We start from the raw sequence: 14132 nt of genomic DNA on the forward strand, positions 1-14132 counted from the left end.
AGTTCTCATGAAACTTTTAAAAACAGCCAGGGGGATTCCCATAAGAAAGGGGCAAAGATGAGGGTTTCAATCGGGCATAGCTATAGTCAGTAAGCAAATAGAAAAAAGCTCCTTAGTCAGCAAACAGCGAAAAAAAGTCGTTTAGTCAGTTGGTTGACGTTTATATGATCTTATAGTGGTTCTCCTTCTGTTCTTATTCGACCGAGACGAAACAATTTGATTTCGCTCGATCTCCTCTCCAGGTTCCGCCTGCTTACTTTTCACCTCTCCCCATTCCCTGGCGAAACACGAAAGAGCACGAATCCAAAGAGGCCTCTGTGGAGGAGAGAAAGAGCTTATCCCGAGCTCTTTAGCCTTTCCTTTCAAGCCGAGAAATGCTTCTAAGAGGCGTTTACACACATTCAAACTTTGCATATCGTCCTTGAATAATATTCTGGAACGAAAACGGTCGATGACATCTAAGTTTCTGTACAAAGCTACCTGATTATAGGAAATTAACGATACAAGTTATTAATGCGAATTTCAAAAATTCGCGATAATTTTATTGATGTTAATTAATATAAACACTTTTACTATAAGCATTTAACCAGAACTTTTCTTAAATTCGCGTTAATTTTCGTTATATTCCTATAATAAGGTATAATGCCATATATAGACGCCACGTTTGTCGTGCTTGCAAGATCGTGCAAACAAGGAGAGAGGAGATAAGAATTGAAAAATACAACCGCAGGCAGCCGCAGGGTGAATGCAGGCGTGGAGAAAAAACGTCACATCGACGACTTGCCCGACGACTTATCTCTAACTTTAATTGGTCGGTTTTGCTCCTTATAAGCTTAAAAATCACATGCTTTTATACACTTGTCAGTTAATTTTTTGTAATTTAGGTGCTCGTCAAACATTTTGAATGAACACACAAAAGATACCCATAACAACAGTACTAGAGCAGCCCGTGTTTTGACCTTCTCAAACTATGGGGTCCGGTATTTTTTTTTTTTTTTTTTTTTTTTGGGGGGGGGGGGGGGGTCAGGGGATATGTCACGTATTTTTTTAGGTCTTAAAAAAATACGCGTATTTTTTTTTGGTCTTATCTCCGAGCAATCTTTTCGTTTCGGGTTTTCGTTGCGATCAGTGGATCAAAAAAATACTCATTCGAACTTTTTTCAGCGACGTGTGTATTTTTGGGGTTGGAAATTTGATGTCAGGTATTTTCTTGGGTCTTAAATTTCAGGCTTGTATATTTTTGGGGGTTTGCCATATAAAGCTCCGTCGGACCAGTGGCCACAAATATAAGTAATATTTAAAGGTAGCTGTAAGTGCGCGTATAGATACAGCAGGGCGCTCTGATTGGTTTTTACTTGCTCGTGAAAATTCAGAGCAGAAACATCGACCAGTCCGATGATACTACCAGTTCTCTATAGCCTGGTTTTCACTAGCGACGCAAAGCGCAAGCGCAAGCACAAGCACGATCACGCAAAAAGGACAAATGATTGTGATTGTGCTTGCAACAAGCACAGTCATTTGATTAAACTGCAATGCGCTTGTGCTTTTGCTTGAGTCGAAGCCGTTTTCACCGAGAAACAAGAGCTGTTACCTTTGCGCTTGTGTTTGCGTCGCTTGTGAAAACCAGGCTTATAGAGTTACGTCTGTATCAAGATGGGAGGGAGAGGTTTGGGGGGCAGGAGCTAAACTTACTACAAAAAGAAGACCGACACCTGTTTATCCAAGCTAAGAAACTATTAGAGCGGTTTTCACTTGAGTATCGAAAGTAAATTGCGTTTGCTTTGGTTTTGCATTACTACGCTTAGTGATTGGCTTACAAATCTCGCGCCACTTTCTCAGCCAATCAGAACTAAAACCAAAACCAATCGTGATTCGCTCGCGCACTCGTCTCTTTCCCGCGCTTCGTGCCGGCTACATGTATTTGCCTGTGTCCTTTGTGATTGGCCAGAGTGATTACTTTGGTTTTGGTTTTACGACACTCAATTGAAAAATGCTCTATCTATCATGTGCTATGTGCTATACCTTAATCTAGTCAAACTAGGCAGTCTATTTATTGCACTAAATTTGTTTACTACATAGCTTTCATTTTAAAACACTTTCAGTGTTTTTGCCTTTAAATTTGCTGGATTTCCAAGATGGCATCCAAGCTTACAGTTCATTGTCCAGACGCTGTATGCCATGCTTGTCTCGGCCTGAAAAAATGTCGACCAAGAAACGTGTTCCATCCCGACGTCTTTTATAACAAAAGAAGACAACAAGAGCCAGTGACGTCACTACAACAATAATCGGTACAACAATGACTGCAGCTTTGACCCCACGTGACTGTCGACTGAACCATGTACCTGGGCAAACAAGAAGAAAAAGAAAAAACAGCAATATTTAAATCAATGTTCCATGCTGTATTCTCTAAGGAACTGATCTCCTGAAGGGAGAAAAACTGTATGATCTTGGGAAATGTTTGTCCTGTAGTTTTTAAAGTTAAACATCAACACACTTATTACTTCTTAACCACACCAATTTCCATCTGAAGTCCTAAGTTCCGCTACTGAACTCTGGAACAGTCTCCCTCTTTTTATCCACTCATGTGACAATTTAAGTTCTTTTAAATCTAAACTTAGTTTTAAATTTAAATCTTAATTTTTAGAACATTTTAGTTGTAATTTTATATTTTTACCTTTTTAACTAAATTTTTAACATTGTATTAGTTTTTATTTGAGGACCTCCCTGAAAACCACTCCATGTGACGGGAGTCTCCACTTTAAAAATTATTTACTATTATTATAATTATTATTATTATTAAACTCAAAACTTATCTTTTTTTTTAAACTTTATTTTTAGCGATTTTTACTTTTTAAAAATAAAGAAAATAACAGCACTTTATTTTTATGTCCGGTTTATTTTTTTTTTTTTTTTTTTTTTTTTATTTTTTTTATTTTTTTTTTTTTTGGAAAAAACAACCCCCCCTTTACTGACTGGGCAGTTCTGACTGATAGAAAGCACCCTAAGGTTAAGGTAGTGAATAAATGAGTGAATGAACTTATAAAAGAGTAAAAATGAAATTATAAAATTATTTTATTAGTGAGTGAATGAATGAATTTATAAAATTCTTTTACTGGTATACAAAGCACTCTATGGAGCAGCGTCTTTAATACATTAGAGAGTTAATTACCTATCACACCCCTCAGCGAATTTTACGAACAAGCTCTCAACACCTTCTGGCGATACCAAAAGCAAAATTAAAAACATATGGAGAAAGAGCATTTGCTGTGGTGGCCCCAAGATTGTGGAACTCGACCCCACAAGAATTTAGATCGAGTGCTTCCATTGACATTTTTAAGAAACATTTAAAAACGTACCTTTTTAAGCAGGCTTTTTAATTATTTTATTTTTTAGGTACATTTAATCCTATATTTGTAAATATTAGAGGGGGGGGTTATTTATTTTTAGTGTTTTTAACTTTTTAACATCATTTTATCAATACTTTCAATGTAAAGCACCATGGACAATTATTAGTGGATTTAGGCGCTATATAAATACTTTTATTATTTATTTATTATTAATGTCATTTCAAAAATGCCCATCGCACATAATTTTAGCCAAATTTCATATGCTTACCGCAATCATCAGTTGAGATAGGAAGCTCTCCTTGTAATAACACAACATTAACTGGGTCAGTCTCATCAGCGATTGTCACCGTGCCAACAATCATCACCTGAGGACATAAATGTATGCAATGTTGAACCGCTAATGTGTTGTTCCAGAAAATATCCATACCCCTCCCACAGAAGGTTGTTTGGTTTGAATCCCCCCACCCCTCTGGAAATTCCAGCCAAGCCCCATACTTTGCGTTAAAAATTTTGGATTTTGACCCCACCCCCACCATCTCAGAATTTCCAATTACCTTCTGTGGGGTGGGTATGGATATTTTCTGGAACTACACAATTTATCAGAAGGCACAAAAAAGTCTGCATTTAAGCCTAGTGGCAAATCAGGCTGGTACTTATCCCTGTTTCCATAGCATGAAGCGACTTGGAGTATTTCTACTCCCCCCTGTGGATGAACGCTAGTCCATCCATCGTGTGGCCCGATAGGGTATGGTTTTCAGGCTTTTCTGTCTTGAATGGGGTATATATTTCACCCCTTTTTGTCTTAAACGGGGTATCTTTGCATGGACCAATGTAAAACAAGATAGGCTTATATGCCTGCAGAGGTATAACATGCCGAATTTTGACAAATTCTTCCGTATTGCTGACGTACGTTGATTCCAGCATTGATACTTAGCTTAATTCACGATCACAACAAAGCCAGTGAGGTACTTGTTTATGTCTTAGACGGGGTATCAAAAATTGGCATTCTGTCTTAACCAGGGTAGGAAAATCAGAGGTTCGTGTCTTAAACAGGGTCAGGGTTTAGGCCCGGGGGGGCTACTCAAAAGCGTTTTGTACGGGGAGGCTCCGCCCCGAAGTCCAACCCCTTACCCTTTTATATACCATTTTGACAGAAAAGGCACCCCTTTGGTATACCTTTACTGAAAAAAGGTACCCTTTAATACCGAAAAGACAGGACAAATGCCTAAAAAAGAAGTCTTGATGCCATTTTTATGTAGCGTTTAATAAATTTAAATGATACCTCCATAAGGTGTTTCTGTTCGAAATATTTTAATTGAAGGCCTTTTTAAATACCTAAATGAGTGATATCCCTACCCTTTCTATACCTTAGCTTGTGAAATTCCTACCCTTTAATACCTGAAGAGAAAAAGGTACCCCTCGGGCGGAGCCCCCCGTATAGGCCAATATAGGGAGTGCCCCCCCCCCGGGGGTTTAGGAGGCCGGGCCGCACCTCCCTACCCGAAATTATGTCGAGTACCCCCCACCCCCCCGGGGGGAGAGAGGCACTGTAAGCGTAGTGTCTTGCCAAGAGCACAACACGAATTACCCCGGCCAGGGCCTGAATGAGAAGCCTGACCAAGTATGATATAATATCTGTAAGATTAAAACAAATAGAATCTGTAATTCTGCCTGCTATCAAAATATTATGGTTTTTGTTGTTATGATTTTACACTGGGCTATAAATTTTTTGATCTCCTTACTGTAAAATTAACGTTGTTTTCTTGCGTCTCCCGAAGTTTAACTTTTATGAACAAGGAAGCATCAGAAACCGGGAGGTCACCAGTAAAACTGCTTGGCGGGGCTTTCAACTTGGCTTTTTCTCCATCTTTAAGGGTGTGTGACCAGTCTAAACCACCTGTTTGTTGTATTGTAACTTCCGCAGTCAGTGACTTTTGGCATTTGTTTGCTTCAAAACCAACTGTCAACTTGTGACCTTCAGCTGCCACAGAACATTCAACTTTGCTGCAGTGATCGCTATAAACACATTTGCTTGGAGTATCAGGAGCACTCGGAATAAAATCAACTGCTGGGCATTGTTTAGAATGATCACTTCCCTGTTCATCAGCTGCAGAATAAAATAATGTTGATCAAAAAATGTAAATGTAATTTATTTACCCATGTAGCTGTGCCACAACTACTAGCGCCCCCCCCCCCCCAAAAAAAAAAAAAATCCTTTCTGGTAATCTGGTTGAAAAGAACTACCATTGTGCCTATGCTGTGCTGTCTGTGTAGCCAAAAAGTGGTTGGCTGTAAAAATATCACATAACCTCGTATATCATACCTTGTTATTCAACAAATACCTGAAATGCCCATATAATATGGTCAAAATTTTAACATTATCTGTCATCCGTACATAACAGATATCCTGCGATATACATTGGTTGCGAAAAATTGGCTGAAGTCTTGTAAAGCGCGGCGCTGCACTGCATTACAGTTTTTAAAGAAATGAAAAACGCATCCGAGTGCATTGTTGAGTTATATAAACACTTGGGAATTTTTAAGAACACGAGAGAAGTGCATTGCACCGAGTGCTTCTCGCACTTCTCGAGTGTTCTTAAAAATTCCCAAGTGCTTATATAAACTCAATAATGCATGAGAAGAAAGTTTTTTAAAGAAATTGCGTGCGCTAAAACTCGCGACGTAAGCAACGTGCATTATTTATGGGTTAGAGACTGTTGTGAGTGTTTTGTTAAAGAAATAAAAAACGCACCCGAGTGCATTGTTGAGTTATATAAGCACGCGGGAATTTTTAAGAACACGAGAGAAGTGCATAGAGAAGCACGAGGCGCAGCCGAGTGCTTCTCGCACTTCTCGAGTGTTCTTAAAAATTCCCAAGTGCTTATATAACTCAACAATGCACGAGGAGAAAGTTTTTTATTTCTTTTATGAAATGTTAAAGAAATTGCGCGCACTAAAACTCGTGACGTAAGCAGCGTGCATTATAACTCGATAAAGCACGCGCGTGACGTATGCAGCGTGCTTTATGGAGCTATAATGAATTCAAACTGACCAATCACAGCGCGTGCAATTACTCGGACATTTTATAATGACAAATACACCCACGCGCTGGCCGCACAATGAACGAGAAATTTTCAATACTGCACGAGGCGTAGCCGAGTGCAGTATTGAAAATTTCGAGTTCATTGTGAGGCCAGCAAGTGCGTGTATTTGTCAACAAAACACGAACGGACAGACTCTAACCCTTTTAATATACAATCTGAGTACACTGCAAGCGATCATCGACTTAACGAACTTCAAACAATAAGCTTTATGTTTCATTATTTTAGCAGGCTCAAATGGTGGTAAGTCGCAAGGTCAACTTGACCACAAAACCCGTATTACCAACCCACAAGAATGGCCTCATCTGCACGTCCCGTTCGGCCTTTCCCGTAAGAAATTTAAAGACCTTTCAACAGCCGAATTTGTTTACGGCTATCTCGACATTTACACATCCGCCTAACCAGAAGATCAGCCTCTGATGATGCAACACCTTACGTCCTTGATGCGCCTAGCTGCTAAATACGATTGGGATGCCGTTTTGTCTTTCCACGCAGCCGTTTTGGACCGAATTGAGTCCGGTTTCGCTGCTTGGAGCGACGATTTCAGCGAGATTGAGCGCTTCAACATCACAGAGTCCAACCGCCTCAAGCCGGCCACCACTGGCATATCCAACCCCAACAGCGTCAAGCCCAACAACAACAACAATCGCCCCCGTAACTATTGCCGGGAATGGAATCGTACAGGGTCGTGTTCCAACACTTCCCATCAACAGGGTGTGGAACATATCTGTGCCTACTGTAAGCTGCCTGACCACACCATCGCTTCTTGTCCGACTCGACCACCTCCTTCCACCGCTAATTGACTAGCACTTCCAACTCCTGCATCGCCACACGCCTCGACACCTTCGCCTCTTTCTCCAGTTTCTTGCGCTCCGCCAGCAAGCACTCCTCATCCTGTTTCTGTTTCACCGCCCAATCTTACTGGTCAACTTTCCCTATCAAGCAATCACTCATACGCTGCTGTTATTCGTCATATTCTTTGCTCGAAATCGCCGCACCTAAACGCCTTTGGTGCCCGAATATCTGTTCCGTCCAAGTTGAACATTCCCGTGTGGAAATCGTACCTCGAACACTATCCTGATTCCGTCGACGTTGACTTTCTCGCCTTTGGATGGCCTATTAACTGTCACTCCGTCGATTTTCCCGTATCTCGATCACCAAACCACTCCTCCGCGATCCGTTTTCCTGATGAAATTGATTCTTTCTTGTTGACTGAACTCGAACACACCGCTACGGCTGGCCCGTTTACTTGTAATCCGTTCCCAGTTCCTCTTCGAACTTCTCCATTGCAGACTGTGCCTAAAGATGGTTCAAAACGACGCGTTGTTCTGGATCTCAGCTTCCCTCCTGGCAAGTCGGTAAACGATGGCATCCCCAAAGATTCCTACCTTGACGAGCCCTTTCATCTAACTCTTCCGCGCTCAGCTGATTTCGTCGATCTAATCCTGGCCAAAGGCGCTGGTTGCTACCTTTACAAGAAGGATCTTAAACGCGCCTATCGGCAGATTCCCGTTGATCCCCAGGATTATCCTTTCCTCGGCTACCACTGGAATAACTGCTTATATTTTGACCTTGTCCTCCCGTTTGGTCTTCGTTCTGCTACCTTAGCTTGCCAGCGTACTACCAATGCTATTACACACATTTTCCGCACAGCCTTCCAACACAATTGCATAAATTACATTGACGACTTCGGCGGTGTTGAGGCCTCCTACGACGAGGCCTTTTGTGCCTTTTCCGACCTTGAAGAGCTCTTCACCACCTTAGGTCTTCAATCATCCCCTACCAAAGATTGTTTACCTTCCACGAGGATGGTTTTTCTCGGCCTGACTTATGACACTGTGCAGCTGACTGTTGAGGTTCCTCAGGACAAACTTGACTCTACGTCGGAACTCATACATCATTGGCTTACTCACTCGCCTTTCTCCAAATCCGATTTACAATCCCTTATTGGCAAACTCTCCTACATCTGTGCTTGCATCAGCCCTGGTCGCATTTTTATGCAACGTCTACTCCAGGAACTTCGTCAGCTTCCGCATAAACGCACACGTTTTCAGCCCAGCTCGGACATGCTATCTGATCTACGGTGGTGGGAGAAAGTCCTTCCTGTTTACAATGGTGTTTCACTCTTGCGTTCCGCTCCTTGGCCCGACTGTGAACATTTCTTTTGCACCGATGCCTGTGGCGCCGGAATCGGTGGTTTCTTCAGTGGCCGTTTCTTCCGCTCACCCTATCCACCTTGGCTTGATTCTACATCCCTGTCCATTGCCTCCCTCGAAATGCTTGCCGTAACTGTCAGCGTCAAATTGTGGTCGGAAGATCTGCGTCGTTTACGAATTTTGGTCCGCACTGATAATCTCAACACCGCCTTGGCAATCAACACCGGCCGCTCCCGCGTTCCTTTCATTCAGTCTTGTTTGCGCGATCTGTGGTTTTACGCCTCTCTTTTCGATTTTGAGATTCGCGCACTTCACATTCCTGGTCACACTAACATCATCGCGGATGCATTAAGCCGTTGGGACACTCAACCCGAGTTCAGTATCAAGTTTTATGATGCTGCCTCTCTCCATCACGACTCCCTCTCAGAGTACCTTTGCCCTTTTGATCTGTTCCGTTTTGACTGTCAGTGGTAACCATTTCTTCGTTTGGTTTCACAGGTTTCCATCTCGATGACCTCCAACGCCAGGTTACTAGGATTCAAGCCTTCGCACTGTCAGACAATACCAAACGGAACTATCGTTCAGTGTGGAACACTTACTCGAAATTCTGCCAGTTTTACTCTATCACGCCTTTTCCAGCAACTGCGTCCACCGTCGCGGCCTTTATTGTGCTGCTCAGTTTCTCAGTTAAGTCTCACCATACCATTATAATATATATATAATATTCTAAGCCTGTTTAGAAATGCCAAGCGATTCTTAAAATTATTTTGCTTTCGAAGTGGACGAATTCAGGGCGAATTCTTCGAGCTTGTGCATACCGGCATGCCGAATGTCAAGAACGTAGCGATTTAATAGTATGCACAAGCTCGAAGAATTCGTCCACTTCGAAAGCAAAATAATTTTCAAATGGCAACGACCGTTTACGAAAGGGAAATTTGCGTCGCCGCCATGCTTGCTAGTTTTCCTAGCAAGACTTGTAAGCAATCCACTCAAAGGAATTGTGTAAATCATTACCTATGTGATGATAGTTAATTGTTGAAGGTTGTGACACCGCACGGGGGTCTTAGTTTTCGCTACAACCGAATTTCACGGGTAACTTGACTGTAGAATTTCACGGGTAACTTGACTGTCTGTATAAGAGCTTATTTACCTACCTCCGATGGCCGAAAAAATGGCCAAAATAAGGCAAATTTCAGTTGTAAAACCTGATGTTACTCCCTGCTTGCCAGCCAGCGCCATGATGATTTAGCAGTTTGTGCAATATTTCCGAAGTCACCTGCGTGCGTCGAGGCAAAAATCAATATTCATGACTTCCCTTATATTTGCCATGACGGGAACAGATATGACGTCCATACAACACGTACCAGGCATAATCATGTGACAGATGTGACATTCAAATTTGGAACCCGGAAAAAACATCGCCGGTGAACTTGTAAAATGACAATGCCCAAGATCAGAACATAAGCCAAATATTTCCCCGTCTGAACTGACCTAATTCAGTAATTGAATTACGCCTTTATTAAGCTTAATTTTGCTGGAAAATTGTGAAATGCCTCTCCAGTTTTGAAACGGTGTGCGAGCGGAGACCGGATGCCCGCCGTGTGATGTAAACGCTCGGGCATTCAATACAACAGAACTGGGCGTTACATCCGGCCACAAACAAAAATCCGGTTTCCATACGTGACAACCGTTTTGGAACGTTTTTATTTTTATTTTTTATTTTATTTTATTTATTTATTTATTTTTCATTTTTATTTTCTTTATTATTTTTTTTTTCGAAGGCGGGAGTGGAGGGAGGGGATCAAAAATCCTTCCAAAAAATTGGAAAAAAAGAAAGAAAGCCAAATAAATGGTGGATTGAGCCGGAAAAATTGCTTGCACGACAATGTCACTGAAAAAATGCTTGTCTTGAAAAACTTTTGATCCCCCCCCTCCTAGCCTGAATTTCAGACATCCCTCTGTGCTAGTAGGCGAGCACAGAGGGATGTCTGAAATTCAGGCTACTCTCACCCCTGCACTCTTCAATAAAATGGTCTTTCTCTTCAGATAGAAATTCTGTGTGACAAAGTGATTACGTTATCAAGGTGTATTAAAAATAATCGTTACTGACTGCTTTTTGCATTGGTCGAGGTTGTTTGAAAACTAGCCTGCGTAGCTGGCGGTATTTTTGGGTTTTAAAGCGCGTACAAGCAAGCGGCGCTTTTTTGTGGGAAATCATGCTCATGGCTTTTAATGGCTTTCTCATTTCTGTAAGATTGAAAAGGGACAGGAACAAAAGAAGGTATTTGTGTTGTTTGTTCAAACACTGGTTTAACTGCCGATGTGAAAAGGAAACAAGTCTGCTAAAGAGGTAAAAATGCAACCGTGTCTCGCGAGCAGAGCGCGCTATAAAGTTGGCGAGTAGAGCGCGCTCGGTCAACCTCGTTCCCAGGGGAGCGAGAGAAGAGAGACCCTGGGAACGAGGTTGCGCGCTCGGTAAGTTTGCGTGCAATAATATGATTGACATAGGGTGCTTACCATTTGTAAGAAAAATCCGGTTGGTTTGACTGTTGCATAAATGGAAAGCGATTTTCCGAATTATAACGACCAACTGGATGAGATTTCGCTTACAATTATTCTACCAGGCGTTCCTTCCCGCTCACTCGATCTAGTGCCATATTCAGTGTTGTTTTCTGTCGATATAGCTGAATACTTCGAGGAAGAAAACAAACTTTTTGACGAAGAAGATGGACTGATGCTATTTACTGCCGTCAGCTGTTCCATGAGACGCGATTTAAACAGAATACAAGGTTATTTTGAGGTAACTGTTCCCACCTACGCACCGAGTGAATTTCGCAGTCGAGTGAAAATTGGCACGTTCGAGCTAGATCCTGTCCCGAGAAAAAATATGAACACATGAACAGTTCCAACGTGGAATACCAGAGGCAGGCGGATTAGTGGAAAACACGGGGTCGGGGTCCCGTGGTCCCGGGGTCCCGGGGTGTGGAAAACCCGGGGCCGGTGTGGAAAACGTGAGGTCCCGGGGTCTGTGGAAAACGCGGGGTCCCGGGGTCTGAAAATAAAAATATCTAGACGGTGAAAAAAAATTTCTGGCTAAAAAGACATGTAAAATAGTTTATCACCAAAGTTAATACATTCGTAAAACGTGTTTCCTTGCATTGAAAGCCTATTATTCATGTCGTAAAAAAGCAATTCAAGTTTGTGAATCGTATACTTGTCTTTGCGATCCTTTTGAATATCTGTCAAGACAATCTCAAATGTGAACGCTTTTGTCACTTCATGCCTGGATTACTGCAACAGTATACTCTACGGCCTTCTTAAGCTTGAGCATGATAAACTGCAGCCGAATAAAGAACATTGCAGCGCGACTGATTACTAGAACTAAGCGGAAAGAACACATAACTTCCACCCTCAAGAACATGCACTGGCTTCCTGTCAAATCACGCATCGTTTTTAAGATCCTACTTTTAACCTACAAAGCCCTTAATTGTCATTTACCAACCTACTTAACTTGTCTTTTTAACGCCTATAAACCAGCTTGTTCCCTTCGATCATCCGGGCCAATTACTCTTACAAATTCCTGATGTGAAAAGGGGGTCCTGAAGGGGGGTTCTAAATCCCATTTCCCAGCCAAAATTTTCCCCAAATCCCTTTCCCAGCCTATTCTTTGCTCAAATCCCAGTCCCAGTGGTGAAATTGTTGGTAAATCCCAGTGAATGGAAAATCTGGGCTCGAACGCAATATACGTGCAGTATAATTGTGTTGTTTTAATTGTCCTAAATCACGTTTTTATTTCTGCTAGTCATCAATGCTGTTGAGTACATTACTTTTCATTTATTCATTTGTTCGTTTGCCTAAAAGAGAATTAGAAATAAATTGTAATTACTAATTCACTAAGCCTTTCTCAAATGCAACTACTCGTTCGATTACCCTTACTGACAACGACTTATCACTCAAGATTGACTTGACTTGACTTGACTTTTATTGAACATTTCCATTTGTTCGTGAGTCCGGAGAACGAATGGCGCCTTGTGTGAAAATTCATGGGTCAACCAAGTCTATATAAAAATATCCACGCTAAAATCGGTAAATCCCCTTCGTTTTCTGACATTCTCAACTCCACACATCCGAATCAATGTTTTCTCAGTTCTTTTGGTGAGTAATTCAGAGGAATCTCTAATTTACAATTTTCCGTGTGTGTTATAAGCTTAAGGTTAGTAGAATAACTAGTTGTACCTATCGGTAAGTGCCAACGAGCGAAATACTCGTGTTTGTTCATAAGAACAGATATTGAATGGTTTTTGATAGAACTATATTTGAAATGACCAAAATATGGTAAATTGTATTTTAGGTAATATGCCAAAAAAGTGCCATTTCTCTGGTGTTCATAAATGACACAGGCTTCATAGCCTGCGTAGCAGGCGCCGTACTGTTGTTTCCAGCGCGCGTATTCTCGCGATCGCGCACACTAAAAAACGTACACAGATGTCTGCTACGCAGGCTACGGGTTTGACAGATTGATAACTCTTGACAAATCTTTAAATTCTTTTCAACGTTAAAATGTCACAAAATGTAGGCAATAAATGAGGTTTAATCACTGTTTTTTTAAATACAACACGCGATGGTTAAAATGTTTCCGTCCACAAAAGGGATAGTTGCATTTCAAGAACTTCTTATAAATGGTCATAAATCAAATCCCAAAATCAAAACTGCTAAGATGCTTTTTTAAAAATAATTTTCAGTAATCAGAGACAGTAATGCACGGGTCAGATTTCAGTCTCGCATACGAAGTGTCATGTTCAGTTACGCAAAACTTGAAAAATTTGAACAGAAAACAAAACTTGAACGGTCAAGGATTATTAGGAGACAAGTTAACATTACATTTGCCGTTAGAAGCAAAAAACTTTTGACTTTCTTGTGTGTATGACATGCAGTAATTTTAGTGAGCGTCGCTTTGTATTGATGTTATTCCTACGCGGAGCGAAAATGCGTGCCAAATAAAAATATAAACGGTATTTGATTTGGAATAAATAAATCATCGGTCAAACAATTACTATAAACACAATCAACACTAAAAAGAAGCATTTACCCGACTTCAGCATTCTCATAAGTCAAGAAAACTCTATTTGAAGTCAACAGTCCGCTTTTGATTTTCATGTCTCTATTCGATCGTAAATCAAAAGACTCCATTGAAAGTCGAAAGATTATTTCATCGCTTTGAAGACCTTGATGTTCATTTTTTCGGCGGTCGAATATTCTGTAGGGTATTCTCTTTCGATTTATAATTCCCTAAAGGTGTATTTATCGGTAAAGGGATGAATGACCACATTGAAAATTTTAACAGCGAGCCGCGTGGACGCCATTTTGGTCATTTGCTCTCTAGCAAGGAGTGAGAGACTGGGAACCAGTTGGGAAGAACAATACAACCCAAATATGGGGTTTACTTACACCCAAATATGGTAAAAAAAAAAGTCCCTTACGCAGAACTTAAGATTTTCTCTGCCTATACACTCATACGCACACGGCTC

At 41.2% G+C, this 14132-nt stretch overlaps 1 protein-coding gene across 2 annotated transcripts in view; it reads right to left on the reverse strand.

Moving 5' to 3' along the window:
- Window positions 1–2002: 2002 nt before the first annotated feature.
- Window positions 2003–14132, reverse strand: part of LOC144664401 (uncharacterized) — a 55251-nt gene continuing 43121 nt past the window's right edge. For both annotated transcript variants that reach the window (XM_078525516.1, XM_078525514.1), the window contains 3 exons: window positions 5090–5454; window positions 3616–3712; window positions 2003–2342 (listed from right to left, as the gene is read on the reverse strand). In XM_078525516.1, coding sequence (XP_078381642.1) covers window positions 2149–2342; window positions 3616–3712; window positions 5090–5454 — 656 coding nt within the window. In that variant the 3' untranslated portion in view covers window positions 2003–2148. The remainder of the gene's footprint in view (window positions 2343–3615; window positions 3713–5089; window positions 5455–14132) is intronic.

Source organism: Oculina patagonica, chromosome 8, assembly GCF_052425735.1.
Source record: "Oculina patagonica isolate OP01 chromosome 8, crgOcupat, whole genome shotgun sequence".
In the NCBI taxonomy this organism is placed as follows: domain Eukaryota; kingdom Metazoa; phylum Cnidaria; class Anthozoa; order Scleractinia; family Oculinidae; genus Oculina; species Oculina patagonica.